The sequence below is a fragment of the Egretta garzetta genome, unplaced genomic scaffold (genome assembly GCF_000687185.1).
Source record: "Egretta garzetta isolate BGI_Z169 unplaced genomic scaffold, ASM68718v1 scaffold69, whole genome shotgun sequence".
Taxonomy (NCBI): Eukaryota; Metazoa; Chordata; class Aves; order Pelecaniformes; family Ardeidae; genus Egretta; species Egretta garzetta.
Window position 1 is genome coordinate 2,025,107 of NW_009260790.1, and position 22,371 is coordinate 2,047,477.

Sequence of the window (22,371 nt, forward strand, 5' to 3'; positions counted from 1 at the left end):
GAAATCTTAATTCTTAATATTTTTTTCAAGACTTGCTTCATGTAATATTTGTCTCCAGATTTGTTTTTCACCTTTCAGTTTTTCTGTGTAAACATACTCCGTTCACAAATAGTTTGTTTTGTCATTTATCTTCAGTTTTTGTTCTTTATTTTCTAGGAATCTCCTGTAAAAACAAACCAAACAAAAAAAAAATCCCTTAATGACATGGTAGAGCTGTTGCATGCTCAACTTAGGATAAGCACTACGACAATGGATGTGAAATCCACCAAGCTTGCGAAACCAGCTGAAGCTGACTCACAATCATAAAATTGCCTGCAGGCTTCTTGCTAATGTTCAGTGTCAGGCATAGATTTTCTTATTTCGTGCTTGACACACGTGCTGGGCTACAGGATGATTCAGATAAAAGAGAAGGGTACTATGAAAAACAAAACAAAACCCCCACGAAAGCATCAAAAGAAATAGTGGGATTAACTAAACCAAATCTTTTGCTCTTGTGTTTGCTTAGATCCTGGGTTTGTCTGCACCTTTGTGGATGGCATACAGGCAGTTCAGTTGTATACTTGGAAAAACAGTTCCTTAGTTTTGTCAATAAGTCAGCGTAGATTCAGGGACAACAGATGTTGCTGCACTCAAAGTATTTTTGTCATGTATTAAGTCTCTTAAAGTCGTCTGTGTAAGCGAATCAGTAGAGGCCAACCTAGCACGACAGGATTTCCTTTTCTTCCCACCTTCTCCTCGCTTTCTGAGACTTTTAGATGTCCAGCATACAATGGGAAAAAGCCTGATTTGGATGTTTTATGGATTTTCCAAATTCCTATTTATACACGCAAATGAAACTTTATATAGCAATGAAATACCAATACCAATTTCTAAATACCATATATATAATGAATGCAGTGTATCTTTTTATCTATAAGAAGGCTAGACCAGGACTACATACCTGTATATTTTGGAAGTTAAATATATAATTACTCTAAAAGGTTGTACACCTCTAATAACTTAAGACAACCAATTGGTCTGTTGTTCATAACAGCTTTTTATGGAAATACAGTTTGTTATGTGTTCATATAGCTTTCAAGATTAATGACAGAATTGATGGAAAGTGACTAGTTTCTTTATACAGCCACCCCTTTTATTTTTTGTTCTTGACTTAAAAAGTAATCTACCTCTTAAAATTTGTAGTTTAATACTTGTTTGGTGAATTTGTGCCACTTTAACTTTCACTTTCACTATCATTCCCATTTTGTTACATTTCTGTTATGGGGACTTTATGTTGAAATATTGTATAAAGCATTTGTAGCAAGTTTAAAAAAAATAAAATATTTAAAATTATTTAAATTGTTTTGGACACTTCAATTGTACTATATGTGATTTACATTTTACATTAATTTCATTTTGTTTTCATTTTGGGTTGTTAATCTTGGAGCATGTTCCTGTATTAAAGTTTGCTGTTAGTTATATTGTTTCTTCTACTGGAGAGTGATATAAAGACTATTCTAATGAAAACATTAAAAATTACGATTTGACATAAAAGTGGGGTTGTCATTGCTTTTGAACATTGTAGCCTTGCTGAAGATACTGTAAATGCAGGTAAGCAACTGAAGAGGGATTTTTCTCCTCCATCGTGTTAGTTGGAGATGTATTAAAGAGTCTCTGTGGTGTTGCAAGCGCTTAATGGCCAACTAGATGGAACTATCATGACACATTTTATATAACTGTAACCAATAAAGTAAACTTTTTAAAAACTTGTGGGAAACTTGCCTTTTGTATGGAAACCAGATGTACCAGGAAAAACGAAACAATGGACATCTAGAAGGAATTAAGTGTGCTTGCATCATTTAGTTGTCTACACCCAGTGTGCTGAAACAAATTTATACCAATCTGACACTTCTGAGTGAGCCTTAGTTTAAATTCGTTAACTCTGTCCACAATTAAAAAACAAAAATCTATTTTAATTAAAATTACACACACCATTTCAACATTTTCTGATATTGTAATGTTCTATTTTTATATGCTTTAAACTTGTGAAATAGTTTAATTTAAAAAAAATATGTGTAAAGAGTTTTGGCTCTGAGAATTTTGGAATCTTGTATTCCACCATCAAGATACTCTGCCTCCTGCAGTGGGGCTGAGGGCATCTGTGTCCGTATTAGTGTGGCAGTTGGGTGGAATAATGTAACATCGTGAAGACTAACAGTAGTATAGTAGCCGATTTCTTAGCATATTCATTACTAATCCAGTAGTAAGATATTTTATGTAGTTGTCTATTCAAATTAATACTTGTGGTCAAGTCAGATTCTTTGGCAAGATCTCCCTGTCTATTTTCTCATGTGGCATGTCATTCCTTTAACATGCTAGCCTCTCCGTAACAAAGTTTTCCCTGGATTTTAACTGACAGGGAAGATGTGGTCCCATGATGCAGAAGTTCTAAGAATGTTCCCCGAGTGTTGTGGCAGGCACATCTGCACTGTGATAACAGACGCTGCAGTTTGGGTGTTGCACCACAATTAAAGAGGTGAATTCCTGGTCTAGCTTACAGCAGCAGTTCTAGCAGTTAGGTGGTAGGACGGCCACAGTGGATTGATGAGGTTTTACTGTATTTACTTAAGTGAAGATGTTCTAGATGCCCATAGTTATATTTGGCTATTTTGTAAGAAGTAAGAAAAATGAAAAAAAGGTAAAAACTCTCCTGTAGTTTTGAAGTTACTGAGGGTGGGACGTAACCTTAAGTACTCGTTTCACATTTTTCTTCTGTTACTGACAAACAAAATACCAGTTGGTGTTTGGTCTTATTGCAGTCTGGGTATTTTGAACACCTTGTAAGGATTTCTTAAGAGATGCCTAGCAGTGAACTGATCGTAAATAAACCAGAGTCCTTCCCTCATTCCTTAATATTATGGCAGAAATCCTGTTGCCTTTGTCTTCACCGTTTCTCTGCTGTGATATTAAACCCCGTTGCATCCCAAGGATGTTGCCACACTGAGATGTTCATATGCATTTGTACGTACCAGTTCTCGAGTGAAGTGCTGTGTGATGGCGATCTGTATTCCAAAATGAGAGCTAATCATCATGGGAGAAGTTTCATTCCTAAATAAGCAACTCATCACAGATAGGAAATGTACTACTCTTATAGTTACTGTTGCATCTCATCTGCGTAATGGAATTGCTGTGGCTTTTATAACTGCCTCTTTATGATCTGAATGCAACAATAAAGCTGTAACGATGCCCACAAAGTGCTGACATTTCTTGAAATGCATCCAAACAGGCGATGAAAACAATTAAACTTGTCCTGTTTACAGACTGACATGCTGATCGAGATCAAATGCAGTGTCAGTTTATTAAAAAGAGTAACGCTGAGGTGTGTATGGGCATGCGAGATCTAACACCTTGTGTTTACCTTTTTTTTTATATATGTATTTTTTTATTTCACATTATCCAATTTGCTAGGAGTTAAAACCAGCTTGTATCAGTGAATGTCTTAAATGTGTTGGACCCTGGGCGTTACAAGCTGCCCAGGTGATGCCGCCGGGCCCCCTGCATGCAGTGTTACCTGCCTTGCTCTGCGAGCTCCTCACCCTTCACGTAAGCTGCCCGGAGTTGATTTAGGCTAACGGATTTCTGGCACTATGTTTTGTTGGCATTTTGTATTGTAAGCCTTTCATTGCAAGTTCTAGTTTAGTTCCTGATGGTTTTCTTGAGGGAGATATAGAAAACTAGATCCTGGCAGTTTGATGTGTAAATTCTCAATTCCAAAATGTAGAAGTGAACAGTGCTCCCTTTACTTCCTGAGGTTTGTGACTTCATTCCCAAAATTACGGGGCCAGTCCCAGCTTTTACTGGAGTCAGGCTCAGCTAAGAAGCCGAGTTGCAAGTGATAACCTGTGACAGACAAATAGCTTATGAATGACCTTAAAAAGAGAACTTGGAAGAGTTTGCGTAGTAATTCTAGCTTTTATTTATGGAATATGTGATCTGCATGAGTCATGCGATATGCTACTCCTGTTCATGATGAAAAGTTGCTAAAGGATAGATTCTGAACAACAAATGCATGCTGGTTTGGATCTGAGCCTGCGTGGTAAGTGAATTACGAAAAAGAGGTAAACGTCCCCATCTTCTGTTTAATTAAACTGCTCAAGAATTAGAAAGAAACTCTTGGGACTAGCATGAAATTCCATAGTAGTAACTGAAAATGCTTTGATACCAAGATAGAGCAAAGCTGATTTTGGGTCACCACTATACAGTATTTAAAAATAGAACATTAATACTTGTAGAATGAGTACCATATCGTGTTTGGTGTTTCTAAGATGCAGCTGGAGTTTTGAAAAGTGCTCAACAGTTGGATGCACAAATCTTACAGAAGTTTAATGGGAACTCTGTAAAGCTTCACCTACACAGCCACAATAATCTGAATCACTTTTTGAAGTGGATTGCTTTGTGGACAGACAAATCCAATATCCAGTGAACTGAGAGCTAAAGGTTACTCAAAGGAGATGTCTTACAAAATACTTGGGAGTAAAGTACAAATTCAGAAGCTCAACAGATTTCAAAAAAGCTTATATTCAGATTGCAGTAGAAATGCAGTTTCGTGTTCCATGGTATGCCCTGTGATGCTTTTTAATTATATAGTTGCATATTGTATTTCTTTGGTGGAAACCATGTCATTTAATTTATAGGGAGGAGCTGCTCTAAAAGTCAACAGCAGCTCTTTAATGGGAGAGGGTCCATGCAGGACTTTCCGGTATTTTTTCAAAGAGTGGGAACATGAGGAAAATAATTCTATTTCAGAGCAAGATGCAAATAAAATACCAGAAGAAAGGCATGGTTTATTGAGTGTACGGTTAATGACCCATTGTATGCACCAAATGAGATAATGAAAAATGTTAATGTTATTAAAGATGGGTCTTTATTCCATATGTATGAGTGACTTGATGGCATTTCCTAAGCTTTCTTTAGGATTTTGACTTGGCTTTTTATGTCTTACAGGTATTTTTTGAGTGAAAAGAATACCAAGGTAACACTCAGGCTGTAGCTGAAGCCAGTGCTACTTTGTGCTCATCACTTACAGTCAGGCAAGGGTCCCCACCCCGATGTTTAAAAAGCAAATAGATTATTAGGCCAAGAGTGGGAAAGGAAGCTGCTGGTGTAAAGCATCCAGGGTCTAACAGGAGGTCAGTGGTGGAACTCAAAACAGGAGGTTCCTATTCTGTCTCTGGACCACAGTCTCTTCAGCCATCAACTACTTTGAAACCTCTTCCGTAGTTAAGAGGAAGCCTTACTGCTGTTGAGTCAGCTCTGACGTCTGCGTCCCGTGCATACTGCATCGCTTTTCATTCTCATTTTGCTGATGGTGCATGTTTACTTCTCTTAGTAAGTCTTCAAAAATACTTTTGGTAGAGTGTACTTTTGAAAGCATGCATGTGAAAAAGCGTATTGAAATACTGCCTTTTTTTTTTTTTTTTTTCTCGATACAAAGCAGTAAAACACAAATTCAAAGGAAAGCTTGAGCAGGCATCAAGCTGGAGGAAGGCTTTTTCTTAAGAGAGATAGCTGCTTCATTTTCCTAATTTATTCGAAGCTCGAGTGGTTTGTGGAACATAGCATAGATATCGGCAACATGCGCTTTGTCTATATCTCTGTGCTTATTTTTTCTAAGACTTCAATATTTCGCAGGCCAGACAGGGTCTCTGAGTCACGCTTTGGATGACAATACTCCCAGAAACTGCCAAAGGGTTGCGAGGAACAGCTTTGATTATTCAGCGGGTGATGTTCCATTTTTCAGAAATACAGGCTCAGCATTCAGTCTGTGTGGGGCAAGGTGCTGTTACCGACTGGAGATGAACAGCAAAACAAAGACTTGGCGCCACTTGTAATGCGCTGTGTCAGTCAAAAAAAGAATAATAATCTCATATCTGGGCCTGTTTCAGCAGAGCCTGCTTCAATTCCTTCCGCAGTTTAGGCAATGCTACTCAGCAAAGTTAAGTGCCTACGGTAAAGTCAACGTGAGGATGTTTTTTCAGGGAATGCAGAGGATGTGCTACCTGCTGGGGGCATTTGAAGGCCTGGCAGCAAGTGGAAAGAGAAGAGCGCTCGGTCTGTTACCCTTGCTGCCGCTGGGTGCTGAACCATGAGCGCTGATGCTGCTTTTGGAGGGCGTTTGCTTTGGAAGCGCTCAGCCAGGCTGAGCAAACCCACTCTTCTGCAGATCGTGTGTGTGTAGCAGTCATGTTCCAACTGTGACTTGGGGGTTGACTTTATTTAGCATTTCATTTAGGTACTGTGGTGTCTGCTAAATGTTGCAGTGTGGAAGGAGGTAGGAAGCTGAGGAATAATGAATTCCTCCATCGTTTTGCTGCTTGGAAGAGTTGCACGCTCAAACTCTGCTGTCACTGGAGTTTGACGTGAAGTTGTATTCCCCATTCATTATGGCAAACGTTTTTCACTCATCTGTCTTTTTAAATCAAAGGCACATTTTGTTCTGTGTTTTCTTTTTTATGTTGTGAGATGTGCAGGACTGAGGGGTCGTAGTAGTTCTGCTCGCCTTCGGTAACCATTTTGAACACACTTGGAGTAACCATTTCTGTATAAAGCTAAATAAAAATCAGCTACAGTCTTCCCTATGTGCGATAAAGTTTTCTCATGCTTTTCCTCTATCATGAATGTGATTCAGGAGAAACAAACTTTTAATCAAATTGTCAGATTAGATTACTAGACAGTGTAGAAGATGTATTTGAGCACTGCTATTTTTAACCCAACATTCCTCACCTTTTGGCTCACACAATGCTCTGTGCTTCTTTAAAAGGGCAAGAAGATAAATTGCTGACGTGATACTGTTCATCTAAATTTATAGACCTAGACCAATGTTTCTTAAAGTGACTAATAATTTCTTTGAGCTCAATTTGGAGTACCCTCAAGGAGACAGATTCTCTGGAAGAGCTCAGTAGCCATCCTTAGTGCTGAATCCCTTTAAAGTGGCTTTTCAGATCACTGGTTGCTCTTGAAAATCTTGTTTAAGTAAAACAGTATTGATATATTGATTGTAGTAGTCCCCCAAGGTGAGTTGTAGGCATGGTCTGAGATGTTTTTCAGCTGCTCCCAATCTTGGTTTGGTGTTCATCGCTGCAGTTAGTAGTGGTCTGGTGCAACAATTGACTGACTGCCCACAGGGCCATGAGTCTGCTTTTCAGACAGCCGTCTGAAGCAGGATTTCCCTGGGAGAGGAATTAAGTCAATGATGAAGAACTCAAGAGCACGTGTGTGAAATGAAACCATTTTTGAGTTACTGTGGGGGAGCAATGCTACTTTAAAGGCATTGAGTTCTTTGAACCGCTGTGGTTGGAGCGTGCTGCTGTGTATCTTCTTGAAAGTTGAGAATGCAAAGGATTTCAGTAACAGGTTTTTCCAGTTCAGATTCATGAAAGGCCTGACCATAAAATCATAATATTCACGTCGTGTCCTTTAGCGTCACGTGATTGCAAGATAAAATCCTGAGGTGTTCCAGCTTTTTCACCGCTTTTGTAAATGAACGCACCTAAGTCTCGAGATAGCCTCAGTACAGCACATCCAGGATCCTTTTTGCTGCTCCCCCAGTTCTTGCACACAGAGGCAGGACTCATCCTTCTCAACTAAATCCTATCCACAAATCTTTTTGTCCTGCTAAGTATTTTGTTTCACTTAAACATTTTTTTACATGGTTTTTTTTTTTTATGTGATGTGTGGTTGATGTTTTTCCAAGTCCTTGTTTTGTGTATTTCCTTTCCCATTAACCAAAATACTAGTGCAAGAAGTACGTGCCAGTTAGGTTAGCAACACAACGTTTTGGTTCTCACTGAGAGCAGAAAGCCCCAAAACCTCATGTATCTGTTCCCCAGACCCCCCTCGCTTGCCTTCTGGTCTGTAAAACCACTTTGCCTCATTCTGCAAAGCCGGGAATTTAGGCTTAATCATCCACACCTCTTTTTTTTTTCCCAAGCAGTCAATTATTTTAGAAGTCCGTCTGTGTCAGCTTAGACATTGTTTTATTTAAGAGGAGTAAACAAACACTTTTGATAGAATATGTCCCTGACGCGTCTCTTGTCAGGAGAGACGTTGGAGTGTGTGTGTCTCCAAAATTTTGGACCAAGTGTTGGGTTTTTTTAGATCAGGAGCGTAGAAGTACATGCTCTGCAAGAAAAATGCACTTTAATCAAGGTAAAAACGTGAACCTACATTACCTGAATGTTTTATCACATACTGCGTTGACTTGGCTCTGTTCACCGAATTTCACTGGTGTGACCAGCAACCCTATCGGATCCCTGCAAACCTTCATTCCCGCAAGTAAGGTGGCTTATTTTTGTGGGGCGTTTCTAGTGAACTACGCGGTCAACTTGGAAGAATGTTAATTGCACGCGTGTGGTAGAAGACAAGGTAATTTGCATTAAAAATACCAAATGTATTTTGAGAATGTCTGAGGGAAGGGTGTGTGCCGGGATCCGGCATTTTTACTGGCCTTCTAGTTTGCGTGTGCTGCTCGTTTCTAGGCTCAGTGGCCTAGGAGGGTGTGTGGAAGGAGGAATTTGGTTTAGACAAATAAGGTGAAACTTCTTAAATATTCAGGAGACAACTTGGGGAATAGTAATGCAGTGTGATAGGGGACAGTTCGCCTTTGTTCCTGCCTCTGCTTTAAGACTGCAGATGTTTTGGGTGACCTTGGCAAATCACTTCTCACTCTGTTCCTCCTCTGAAAAATGGGGACTATGGTACTGAATCAGCCCAGAAAGCACGTTCAGATCCAGGGATGGAAGGCTGTAAGACCTGGGATTGGGTGGATTTTTATTGTAGTGAGTCTCACCGAATTCAGTGGTTTGTCTCTCTCTTCAGTTAGGGTTTGCTTTCAGTCGAGAGATACAGATTTAGGCCCTGGCTACATATAAGGAAAACAACCCCAAACATTTAACTGTGGGTTTAGCTTTAGTTTATGGTACAGCTAGTACCTTCACCAAAACATCACCCTGACTGAAAAGCTCTAGCTGATGGAGAAAACTTAGTGTAGACGAGTCCTTCCTGCTGCCTAATATCTGGTGTCTGTGCCCTTTTTCTTGCAAGCTTAGTATGTTTTCCAATGCTATTCCTCTTTGTTTTAATTTTTTTTTCTTTTTTCTTTTCTTTTTCCCCCTTTTTTGCTTTTTTCCCCCTTTTTTGCTTTTTTCCCCCTTTTTTGCTTTTTTCCCCCTTTTTTGCTTTTTTCCCCCTTTTTTGCTTTTTTCCCCCTTTTTTGCTTTTTTCCCCCTTTTTTGCTTTTTTCCCCCTTTTTTGCTTTTTTCCCCCTTTTTTGCTTTTTTCCCCCTTTTTTGCTTTTTTCCCCCTTTTTTGCTTTTTTCCCCCTTTTTTGCTTTTTTCCCCCTTTTTTGCTTTTTTCCCCCTTTTTTGCTTTTTTCCCCCTTTTTTGCTTTTTTCCCCCTTTTTTGCTTTTTTCCCCCTTTTTTGCTTTTTTCCCCCTTTTTTGCTTTTTTCCCCCTTTTTTGCTTTTTTCCCCCTTTTTTGCTTTTTTCCCCCTTTTTTGCTTTTTTCCCCCTTTTTTGCTTTTTTCCCCCTTTTTTGCTTTTTTCCCCCTTTTTTGCTTTTTTCCCCCTTTTTTGCTTTTTTCCCCCTTTTTTGCTTTTTTCCCCCTTTTTTGCTTTTTTCCCCCTTTTTTGCTTTTTTCCCCCTTAGCTAGAACTGTTCCTAAACAACAGCCTTGACAGAGCTGGCTGTAGCACGGGACGTGCTGTCTGTCCTCTGTCACTTGGTCCAGGATGTGGTCAGCGCAGGGTGCTGTGATGGGGCTGGGGCTCAGCCCCCTCGCCCCTTCCCAATAAAAGTCCTTACTGCTCGGCTGCATCAGCACAGGGCCTCTAAGAATTCCTTTTCTTTTGCCTGTCTCCAGTTACCCCAGCACGGGTGATGGTGAAAGCAGGTGCAAAGTGACAAGTGCTAAAATTAGCAACCTCAATAACCCTTCCTACACGCAGCGGGGGTATTGCAGCTTCCCTCCCCCCCTGAGATTAGCTTGTCTTGCAAACCCAAGGAGTTCCTCCTGAACATCCATTTCTTTAAACAAGCTCTGGAAAACCAGAGTTACCAAATCCAGTTCAGTTTCCTGCTGGAACAGGGCACAGGTTTCTTAATGCTTTCGCAGAGCAAATATCGCTGCCCGGCCGAGGCGTGCGGGGAGCGGTCGGTGCTTTGCCCTGCGCTTCAACGCACGGCTGACTGAGAGCAGGATGGGAAGGGAACCGTAAGAACTCCGTTAAGAACTCGATTTCAATTTCTGTCTAGAAAAACAATCCCTTTTTATCCTGTTCCTCTCATCCTCAACTTCCAGATAATAAGCTGATGATCTATTACCTCTGAAGCTAGATAAAATTAGGGGGTGAACGATCCCCTTAGCATGTGGGTTTGGGGGGGGTGTGATTTGCAAATGCAGGTCAGATTTTCTCAGATACTTTTGTCTCTTTAGATTTGAGGCTTTTTCTTTTTTTTTAAAAGTTTCCCACAGGATCTAGGCATTGGCTCATTGCATGTAATAACTTACAGATGTTACTGATTACAGCACAACTTTTACAAGCCATAATTAATTCTTTTACATTAAGCATTACTTAAATGGAAACACTCTAAATTAAAAGAAACTAAATTTTCTCTCTTCTAGTTATAGTAAAGAGCCAAAGCCAAACAAACTAAACTTATTTTGGAGAATGTGTTTCCCTTGGTAACTGTCCTTCTATGGGACAACAAAATCTGGCTTTTGTTGACTTATTACCACGTTCTGATTCTTACACACTAGCTGAACGCTTCGGTATTAAATTCACAAAGAGCAGAGAGTATGATTTACATATAACAATAACAAAACTTTGGCAGGCTATTTTAACCACAAATTTTAATTTGGAAATAATTGAATTGCTTGCTTTTCAAAATTTCTGTGGTTTTGGTTTTGCGTTGCAATGGAAAATTTTGCACTTCTTTATGTCCACTACGGAGTCCCTATGTAGGGGGAAGCAATAACTGAAATCTCCTTTAATGGGGGTATATTGAACTCTAAAAATAACCTGGAGAAAACCCTTTTAACTTTTCTTCGACGTGTTGTTATGCAATAAAGTTGTATTTCAAAAGGTGTTGCCTTGGAAGAACGTAAATGGCTGGGTTCTGTTAGACTTTTGAAGACTTTGCGGGTAGAGGGTGGGTGTGTAATTGCCACAAGTATGGGGGGTGCACAGGTGCGAGGGGGAGCAGGCGTGCAGCTGCATGCACCAAGGGGGTGTGAGGAGGTGCGAGAGAGCAAAAGATGCTGAATTTAAAAACAAATAGGGGATTTTAAAATTTTTTTAATCTTCTAGTGTAAGGAAGTTTAGCTCGGGTATACGTCTGAACTGGGATTGTATGTTTAGAGTAGGGCGTAAGCCTTTCTACTTCCCTTGCTTTGACTTGTGTTTTCAGGCTTGCTTCTTGAAATCGCAGCCAACAGGTGTAACACTGTCAGTTAAAACCTCCGATTTTCACTTTCACGTTGGGATTCTTGGAGTTAGTCTAAAATTTGAAGTGAAATAAGGTATCATCTGCATCAGAGGCACTGTAGCAGTGCTCGCTGGAGCGACCTGTGTGTGGTGTTGTCGAGTCTGCCAGTGCTACAGTGGCAAAAGGCTTTGACCTTGGGGAAAAATGACCAGATGTGGTATTATGTTTATATAAAGTAAAACTCCTTTGCCATAAATATGTATTTTAACACCTGGTGTGGACAGTCCTGAGAAAATAGACTGTGGCTTTCTACCTAACTGTGGATTTATCTGTCTGTCCCACTTGGAGGGTCTGTAAATGGGATGTCGGCTGGGAGGCTGGATGATAGTTCCAGTTGACATTGTCTGTTTCCTACTTAAATAAACTAACAGGGTAAGTTCAGAACAAGGCAAAAAAACCCTTCTTGCCTTCAGAAGCAGCTCTCAGTATTTGCTGTGCGGGTAGGTTTCTTTCTCATCGCTAACTAAAGCCTCCGTAGGGCCCTAAAGCATGTCTCTGCTTCCCCCCCGTCCCCATCCCTGTCCCGTCCCCCCCCCATCCCCAGTACCCTAATGCATGTGTATGAGTTTCTTCTGCCTCTTTGTACAGTTACAGACTCCGCATGGCCTCTAGATGTCCCTCCTCCTCTTCGCATAACACCAGCACCAGGCAATGCAAGAAATCCAACTGCACTGCATCCCACTTCTTCAAGGAATAGACTCTTCTGCCTGTCCGACCAAAGCAGGTACAGCGATGCCGTCAGGCGCTGCCACGGGAGGATGCGCAGAGCTTACCTATCTTGTGTGTCTGTGGGGCAAGGAGTGCCAAGCACTTTATAGATATTACCCGAGCCTCAGAAAACCCACAGTGTCGTTGCTCTTGTATCTGGTCACTGATAAGAAAGCAGGCATGAAGGGGAAGAGCAAAGTGCCCTATGTCAGAAGCAGGGTCTCTCGGTTAAATCAAGCACAGGGAACAAGGTCTGTAGTGATGTGCACTTACACATGTGTACTTGGACATTAGGAAAAAGTTTTTCACTGAAAGGGCTGTCAAGCACTGGAAGGGGCTGCCCAGGGAAGGGGTTCAGTCCCCACCCTTGGGGGTATTTAAAAGCCGGGCAGATGAGGTGCTTAGGGCCAGGGTTTAGTGGTGGGATGGCAGGGTGAGAGTAACAGTTGGGCTTGGTGATCTTAAAGGGCTTTTCCAACCTTAACGATTCTATGATTCTGTCCTCTGGATCGAAAGGATCCATTGGGGCAGACCCAGCTCTTTAGCCTCATGGAAGATGTAAGGAGAGGTTTTTTTCATTTATGAACTTTTCAGACCTGAGGTGTTGCTCCTCTGGATCCTGCAAGGAGCTTGAAGATGGTCGTAATTTCTGTAAGGATGGGGTTTGTCCCCATCTTGGAAGCAGTGCTGTCTGTATCTGATTGTAGTAGTGGGCAAAGCCCTTTCAGATATTTTAGGCTGAATGGGTAAATGCTAACAAATATTAACTCTGACAAAAAAAAAATATGCCTGGGAATGTATCTTACGGCTGGCTGCTTTGGTTGAATACCGGAAGCTCAAAGACCACTATTACAGTGGAAATGGCAGTGCCAGGATGACATACAAAAATGGTACTTGGGGTTGTGGCAAGAAAAACTGGTGTAATGAAGGTATATGGGCTTGGACAAATTAATGGCCCAGTGTTATTGGTGAAGCTGAATTGATTTCCTGTTGGCTGACTTTAAACAAGACATTGTCATTCATTTCCCCGCCTGTAACGTGCAGATGATCACCTCCTTTATACTGGTGTAATAGCTAAGGAACGTTATACTTACCTCTATAAAGGTAAAGGTGAGAATGAGTGCCAGCAAAATCAAGATGCTGCAACCTGAAATTTATTCTATGTTAAATATGTTCAAAAAACAATATTTGGGGGAAAAGTTAGTAAAACTCTGAAGTTTACTACCTCCCAAATAAAGGGGGTGGTTGCTAATGAAATATTGACATCCCTAACTGCAGCATAGACCATTTAGTTGTGGGAAACCCAAGCTAAAGTTAAATCATGGGCATCTCTTCCATGCGCAGCGCTCGCTGAATGACTTGTCCTGCTTCCAGGGGACGGGGCAGTTACTCTGACCGCTTAATCGTAAAGCTGACTCTCATTAAATGGAACTCTCTGTGTATTTGCAGGTACTAGGAACTTTTGACTGGAAAAAGTGAGGTGAATTAATCCTCAAGCATTATCCTCTCCTGCTTTTTCTCAGATGAGGTGAGACCCGTTCCTCCGTAGGTAACAGGAACAGCGGTTTCTTCTGCTGGAAGCAATGGGGCGCGCCTGTGATACTGTCCTTCCTTCCAGAGGGAGAGGGCGAGAGCGCAGAGCAGGGCTCCTGCCTTCTCCAGGGAGTGATGAACTGTGGATGCTGGTGAGCGGGTGATCGCAGGGTCCCCTGCCGCGTGGAGGCCACGCATCAACAGCCGGTGGAATAGCATGGAGAACTGTTCAGACATTTGCAGGCAGATGAACCATGTTCAGAGGGTTGATGGGTCTGGAGGAGTCTCCTCTTTCTGGCAGAACACAGAGGGGTTTAACATACTATGCAATTAAATTCTGAAAAGACTGTTACATCATTTTAGTTTCTTCTTTACATCCTAACGGGTAAAGGACTGGGCATCCCACAAAAATCCACTGAAGGGAGTGGTAGGTTTTGCTGAGGTTTCCACATCTGAAGTCTGTGGGTACCCCGGTTTCTTGACGTTGTACCATTAGCTTTAATGGGCATGATGCCATTGCTTTCAAAGTGTGTCAGGATCCACATTCTTTTTGGTAGGCCACCTGTGAAGTGATCTCTGTGAAATGCACTGATAGCCCAGGTTTGTAAATGCATTTCTCAAAAGCTGCCATGACATTTCTTGCCAGCCTGGTACTCTTGTGACAGTCAGGATTTATTTCTGTAGTGAGAGGATCAAACACACGTGTTGCTGTGCAGTATCAAGCAACGCTTTTCCTTAAATACGGAGCTTGCGTTTGCGACTCAATCCAAGTGTGGTTAGGTTCAGTGGTCCTGTAGAGAGGGCATCCCTGAAGGTGGCTGGCAACCAGTAAAGGCAAGTTGCAGAAACACACAGGTCAGCTGGTAAAATGCAGCGCAAAATGGTCACAAAATGGTCTCTTAACCTCTTGCTCCAAAACGGTGACAATCACACACAGATGCAGCATCTGGCAGGGGTGTTTCTCTGGGCCCCCGCAGATTTCACCTCCAAGATGAAGGTTCCTTCTGTCAAGTTTTTGCAGGATCCCTGCTAATGTAGCGCCCGAGTTTGGGATTTTTCAAGGATGCCAAGGGGATCGATTGCCCTATTTCCCCCTTACATCACTCGATTTATTCCTCTTCTTGTCTTTGCACTCCACACAGATAAGCCCACGTCTGTGTATGCACACGTTTGTTGAGAAACAACAAGTGCCCGGTTGATGCTCCTTCCCACCGCCCTGAAAGTCAAAAAAAGGATCAGTTTTATATATATATCTACATATATATATGACATATTAATAGATATGTATGAAATTGCTGGAAACAGTTAATTTTTTTAAAGTTTTGATGAAAATCAAATTGCTCAAAATGAATACAAAAGCTTTAAACTAAAACCATTGGGTTTGTTCGCTGTAAAAATGTGTTAGCTACATGTTTGCATTGGAAAGAAAAAGTCTTTGGGATCTTGTATTATCTAGCTACAGATGTTTTGGATAAACCCCTGTTGGAGGCTTTCTAAGTGCAATTGTGGTTTGGGGGAAGGCTGAAATGCTGAGAACTAGATGAGCCATAAAAAGCTACATCCCTTCCCATGCTGGAAGTGATGCTTCCAGGTCAAGACTGTGAGACCGATGAAGTGCAGGCTTTGTGGGGAGAGCTTGTGCCATTGCTGGCTGCTCTCTTTCCGAGAGTGGAGAGTCTCTAGGATTTGTCCCCTCTTGAGCTTTTTGCTAGCAATAATTTGCTCTTGAAATACGTGATGTACTAATTCCAAACAAAGGCTGAAATTTTTCATAGCAGCCTTGGAAGACTGAGATTCTCACTATTCTTTAAGACTAGTCAGAAGTGAGTATCCAAATCTGCTAGGCAGCTTGGTAAATCTTGGTCAAATAGCACAGAAATTAAGTTTCCTGGCCTTATATCTCAAATAAGCTGGTGTGCACACACAGCTCTCCAATCAGTTTGGCTCACTTTGGTTTTGCACGTTGTCTTTCTTTTGGTTTTCTCTCCGCATTTTCTCCTTCTTCTCATCATCTTGTATTATTAAGGTATTAGTATGGTAAACCCTGTTTTTTCAGACAGGAATTCTCTTCCTACGTGTCTGGACAGCATCGAGATCATTTGAAAAATGAATACACAGTGCTAATAAAACCCAGCTCCAATACACTCTGTCTTAAAGCACCAGGATGATGCGCTCTCGATTTTCCCAGTGCGGCTTTGTTAGGCAGTTTGTCGAAGATCACAGTTAATATATAAATGCTCACTGGTCAGTTGAGGATCATTGCTGAGGAAGAGCTTTCTTGCCGTGCAGCCCAACTGCTTTAAACAATCAGTTCTTCTGCATCCCACTCAACTTCCAGCAACAGTAAGTTAAATTAAGTACAGAGTTTCTGGCACGGATGCTGCTGAGTTTAGTGCCTTTAAGGCATACCAATGCGGTTATTAGAGGTCACTTTTGTGCAATTTATTTTTGCTGCTTTTTTTAGAGTGGTATTAACTATAATAACTGGCAAACTCAAGGAGAGAAGTGTGTAAATTGTTGTGAGATACGAACATTTTTTCCCAGAGGAATTCTGGTTTATCACACAAGCCTGTAAATATGTATTTACAATTTTAAAAGCACGTCTTTATGTCCCTGGTTGTAAATGCTCCGTTTTTAAAGTTTTATAACGTGTGTTACTCAACTGAGAGACCACAGCTTTATATTGTACTGGTCGATTTGAAGGATCCATTACTGTCTAAGCTGTGGCAGAAAAATATCCACGCCACTGACAAGAAATAACCCACGGGTGCACCAGACTTTTTGTTTTCCCTCAAATAACAAATGCAGTTTTTTAGGGAGGGTGGGGGAATTGATTTTTCTTGCAGAAAAAAGGATCAGTTCAAAAAAATGGTGTCATTTCTCTAGAACGATGAGGATATTTTATTCACAGTAAATTCAGGAAAGTGTGCCACTTTTTTTTTTCCCAAGGCAGAATTTCACAGTTTTGCAGCAAATTTTTAACCTCCCCGTGCCTGCTGATGAAACGTGAAATTTTGCCCTTGACTAATACCACAAGTTCTTGTGAAAATTCAAGGAGAGGGTGGGGAAAAAGCTCAGGTTTTGCATGTAGGAATTTGCAAGGCTGACACTGGTAGCTCTGCAGTGCTGTCGTGACAATGCTGATACCGAGAAGTTTATTCAAAATAAACTGCGTGGAGATGTGGTATTACCTGGTTGGTGCTTGGGTTCTGAACATTGCTCTGGAAGACTGAAAGCTCTGTTGTCTGTCTGCCATGTAAAGAAAAAAGAACAATAAATTAATGTGACAAACTGCATCGTGGAAATATTATTATTTCAACAAAGGAAGTCTTCAGGATGGAGATCCTGTGTATTCTGGCCCTGAAATGGCTGAATGGTTTGGGGTTTTTCTGGTGGGTGGCAGGAGGGGAGGAAGGAGATGGAGGTGTCACCTTGGTCTATCCAGCTCCACATATGCTAACGGTAGTCACTGCAGGCTGAGCTCTCCTGACAGCTTCAGACTCTGGGTCTACACATGAGGATAAACAGCACGCCCACCCTTTGTGGTTTGGACCCTCCATTCAAAGCCAAACCTCTTGCTGAAGAGTTGCAGCATCATGGAAGTAATGCAATGCAATGAACTTCAAGGGTTGCTGTCCTCTCTTGGAAGGTGAAAGTTTCATCAGGGCATGAAGTGAGAGGATTTTTTTGCTTCCTAGAAATGGTCCCCATGTCATTCATCTCTGTTAAAGGATATGCTCCTTCAGAACATCTCGAGGGGGAATTTTTTACCTCATCCAGGGCTGTGGGACTTGGCACTTCCCTTGGGGAATTGCTGAGGGTCAGTGGGCAGCCGTTCATCACTGGTGCATGAAGTCAGCCGCATTCTTTAAAAAAAATAGCTGATACAACAAACAGGTTTGGGAACAGCTGAAGTACAGGTATTAATATTAATTTCACATAGGCTAAAAATGGCTCTTTTGCCCCAGAAAATCAGAAGATTCTTCATGCATTATAAATCTGACCTGTTAGTAAAAAATCACCGTTGTCACCATTGCAGGTTGTTGCCTTGGCTGCAGCAACCTAGCAGTCGGGCAACCTCCTCTTGCAGTGTTGCAGCCTACCAGATTTTTATTAAATGGCATTAAATTTTTTTCCTCGAAAGGGCTGTCAAGCACTGGAAGGGGCTGCCCAGGGAAGGGGTCGAGCCCCCATCCCTGCAGGAATTTAAAAGCTGGGCAGACGCAGTGCTTAGGGCCAGGGTTTAGTGGTGGGATGGCAGGGTTAGGGGAATGGTTGGGCTTGGTGAGCTTAAAGGGCTTTTCCAACCTAAACAATTCTGTGATTCTGTGATTCAGTTTCAGTTAAGTTTTGAGTGATCAGATTTTGCTGAACTGTAATTCTCTCTGAATGAGAATCTCCTGAAATACTCTTTAACTAAAAAGCTACATTCTTTCATCTGTCTGAGCTGTCACGTGAAGCAGCGCTAATTACTCCTTTTTTCTAAGAGCTGTGGCTTTTTTGGAAGAAAACTACTTTCAAAAACAGGTAAGGAGAAAAAGCTTTCTCATAACAAAGTCCTGCCCTAATACCATTTATTGTACCACTGTACATATCGCGCTGCTTGCCAGGAGGCAGGAGGACGCAGGCAACACAACGCTGCAGAATCCCCTTACAAAATCTCAGTTAGGAAAACCATTTGGGCTGTTTCAGTCTTTGATGCCAGCGCCAACTTAAGTAGCCACAAGGCTATAGGACATATGGAGTGTTGTGTGTGCTCGAGAAAAAAACCAACCACTTGGTGGATGCAGAGGAGAGGAGTACATCCCACCTGAGATCCCCCGCTTGTCATCTCGTATGTGAGATGGGTCAGTGGCAGAAGAAATAGAAATAGAAATGTACGGTCAAGCGCTGCCGGGTGACGTTGTCCTGGATTATGAGCAATGGAGCCTCTCCCCTCTGGGTCCTTGCTTGCACCAAGCCAAGGTCGTGCTCAGAGATGGTTGCGGCTGATGACGAGCAGCCTGGGTGAAACGAGCAGCGGATGCTCCCAGCCCCGGCCCACAAGGGCACCGGAGGGCAGACAGAAATAGCGCTGTGCCTCTTGCTGCAAGAGGCAATTTCAGTGTAGGGGTGAGCTAGCCTGGGAAGTTGTCAGAGAGGCACGTTCTGGCCTACTGATCATGAACAATTGTCATTTATTCTCAAATGAAGAAGAGGAGGGGGGCAGACAGGTGCTTGGGGGGCAGGGGGGAATGTCAAGCTGCGCTGAATTTGGTTTATGACTTGATTCGCAGCTGCCTTGGAAGAAGAAGAGGCAGTTGTTAAAGATTAGACTGCTCTGGAAATATTATCTTAGATATGAGATGCTAATGCAAATAGCCCTCCCCCCCCTTTACTGCTCTGCTAAGTTTTGGGTCACCTTGACTTTAGCGGGGGGGTGGTGTTCTTTTTATTAATTGTTTTTTTTGCCCTTGCTTTGCCAGCATCCATGGCTGTGCAAAGGACGAGGCGAGAGGGTGTTATCTCCAGGCTCACCTCCCCCTTGCCCCTCCAGCTGAAGCTCTGTGGAATAGACTGGGGACCAGCATTACATCAGAAAATCTGTATTATAAACCATACTGCTCATTATTAAGCTCACATCCTCTCACCTACGCAATATATTTACTCTCTTACACGTTGAATCTTCCTACAGCCAGTGTGCTTAACTGACAGCCCCCCTGAACTTCGTTCCGTGGTTTCTGGATGACATGCAATGATTAAGGTTTACCTGGGATGTATCGATTTAGGAATGCATCTTACTTTAACCTTGAGAAGGGAAGGTTACCAGACCCAGACTATTTCCTTCAGTACTCTGTTGTAGTAGGTAATGTCTGTGTCTGAATTCAGCTCCTCTTTGTGCCTAGCACTGACTGATCGGAGTCCTTTCATAGTTGGTATTTCTTTTCTGTAAGAATATTTATACATTAATGAAGCCATACTTCAGCCTTACTTTGGATAAACTACCTGCAGAATTCTCTAAGTCTTTTAGAGTAGGACAACTTCTCTCTGCACCACTTACACCAATTTCCTCTGTAGCATTCAAACTTCTGTTTTTCTGAAAGAATAAAACCCAACCAAACAAAATTCTCTTTTCAGCCAAGAATTGATGGAGATGGAATCTGGAGGGGAGAACTGAGAACGATGTTCACTTGCTGTCTGTGATGCCAAACCTTGAGTGCATTGCTTCCAATTCATTGCAAGTTCTACAAAATACTTAATTTTCCTTGCATGACACAGGCATCAGAATTGCATAAAGGTTCCAAAACTGATCTCAGTGGTGTTGTCTGCAGAGGAATAATTGCATCCATACTTCCCCATGCATCCAGCCCGTGATTTTCCTTGATAACACTGCAGCTGAGTTACCATCAACTCACCAGTGCAATAAAAAGTCCGTCTAAGGCACCTTTATTAGCACTTGGTCTGGAATGACTAACGTCTTTGCTGACAAGTGATTGTACCTGAATTCTGGTGAGCTGCAGTGAAGTAAGTGGAAAATATCATAGGAAAATTTCTGTACCTCATAGAGGGTCATTTCTGAGGAGCCAGATACACTGAGCTAAAGCAGAGCATCCCTCAGCCTGCTGTCCAGAGGAAAGATCAGGCGCCGGTGTGCTCCTGCACTGTTGATCTGCTCCCAGCGGCTCACTGGGCGAGAAGGTAATCGATGCTGAGCAGGTACACAGCTCCCAGACCAGCCCAAACATGAGGGCTTGTTTTCTTGCTTTCTGGTTTTTAGGGACATGTACTGACTTGATCTAATGGCTGCAAGCTGTGAACAACGGTGTTAAATGAAGCGTGGCCACGCAGCGGGTTGCGTAACCACTGCGGCGCGCCGTGCTGTACACAGTGCCCCATATAGAACCATCAAACCCGGCTCCGGAGAGCGGGAGGTGGTGACGAGCCCGCTGTCTCCCCAGCACTGGAGCTGCAAGGTGTGCTCTGGAAATCAAATAGCCATCAGGCTTTAACACTCCCCTGCTTTCTCTATTCCCTCTCTGGGAAAGTTTCTTATACCCTGGGTATCCATCCTACTAGTGACAGAGGCCTTAGCGCCCACAGAATACAGATTTTCTAAGACCTTTGGGTGGGGTTTCTTTGCTTTTCAGGAACCTGCATTCTCCTAATGCGTAATGAATTGGGGAGGAAGAAAAAGATATCCGTGAATCGCTCTGCAACACTAAAACCCTGAAATCTTGAAGAGCTGGAAAAGGTTTTTTAAGGAAATGGGACTTTCACGTAGCCTCTTGCATAATTTTTTTTTAAATTTTATTAAATTATGCATTAATATTTCAGAGCTGGGTGCAGCCGTGCAGTGGATTTTGCAGGGAAGTTGCCAAGCAGCTCTGGGAGGGTTTGCTGCGACACCATCAGGAGTGGATGTTGCATGAGGTGATGCCGGCGGCAAAACTGACTCCAGTCCCTTTGCTCTTCGCTTACCCCTTCCCACCCAAGTAAACACCATTCTTTTTATATCAGCTTTTTCTGACATTTTGCATAGTTTTAGAGCGTGCTCTTGTAGGCTTCAAATATCAGCAGCCTTTGCCCAAATGATAGTTTGCTCCAGGCAGCTGGGCATGATGAGAGCGAGTGAACGGGCAACAGAGTCGGGAAGAGAACAGCCACAGGAATTTTGAAACATCGAAGACGTGTGGACCGAACGGCCCAGGTTTTGCTTTCCTCCACGCAATAGATGAGAAGGTCAGGTTAAATCTGTCTTCTTGTGAGGACGGGAATTGTTTCTGTGTCTTTAGCAAAATAAACAAGCAAAGATGGCTCTGGTTGGTTTGTTTGGGCTGTACTCTGCCATAGCTGATCTGAGCCTAAAACCACTTAAATCATTATAGGAAAGAACAGTCTCATGGGAGGCGACAGCTTTCACAGTACAGAGCCAGTTTAGCAGCCATTAAAGTGCTAAATCTACCAGTTTCTTTGGACTAGCAGGGAGAGGGGGTAGATAGAATCCAAGGATAAAGCTGGGGTTTTCTGGGCAGCCCCAGTTCCCGGCTGAGCGCCCACCCTGCGCAGCGATATTGCCGGAGGGGCTGCTCTGCCTGCAGCCCAGGCCAGGAGATGTGGCTTCCATTCCCCGCTGCTAAAACTTCTCCAGGCATCCCTGGGCACGTCCCTTTGCCTCTCTCTGCCTCAGCTGCCCGCAGAAAGGGGCGAAGAACATTGCCCTGCCTCGCCTGGGGTTTGAGCTCCCTGTGGGTGACTCGTGCTCTACCCTGGCCTTTCCATTGCCACAATCTGGCAGGTTTGTGCTCCCACCTGGGTCACGGCGTGTGTTTTCCTAGCCGTGGGTAACCTTTCTTCCCAGTGGGCTTCCCAAGGAAAGCGCTGATGACTCACGGAGGGCGAAATTACGCAGAGCTCCTGGAGTCAGCATCCTTTGCACTGGCGGAGGGAGGTTTTTAAAATGAAGATGAATCAGCTGTGCCAGACTTCCCTGGGAGTTAACTCCCGGCCTCTCTTCCACGCAGGCAGCCCTGGCTGCGTTTCCAGTGGAAGAAGCTCAGCGCGGCCGCAGCCTGCGGGAGGGAAAGCGATGGGCGCCGCGTAGGCGGCTTCGGGTACCGGTATCGG

The 22,371-nt window shown here is 42.8% G+C and overlaps 1 protein-coding gene across 3 annotated transcripts in view; it reads left to right on the forward strand.

Moving 5' to 3' along the window:
• The window catches only part of PRDM2 (PR/SET domain 2), a 25,112-nt gene extending 11,293 nt beyond the window's left edge, over positions 1-13,819 (forward strand). The window contains exons 4-5 of one of the 3 annotated variants that reach the window (XM_035901893.1): positions 12,115-12,250; positions 13,784-13,819. In XM_035901893.1, the coding sequence (XP_035757786.1) occupies positions 12,115-12,223 (109 nt within the window). In that variant the 3' untranslated portion in view covers positions 12,224-12,250; positions 13,784-13,819. Of the gene's footprint in view, positions 1-156; positions 1,867-12,114; positions 12,251-13,683; positions 13,751-13,783 lie in introns of those variants that run through there. The other 2 variants (XM_035901892.1, XM_035901894.1) reach the window with 2 other exon arrangements.
• Positions 13,820-22,371: the final 8,552 nt, after the last annotated feature.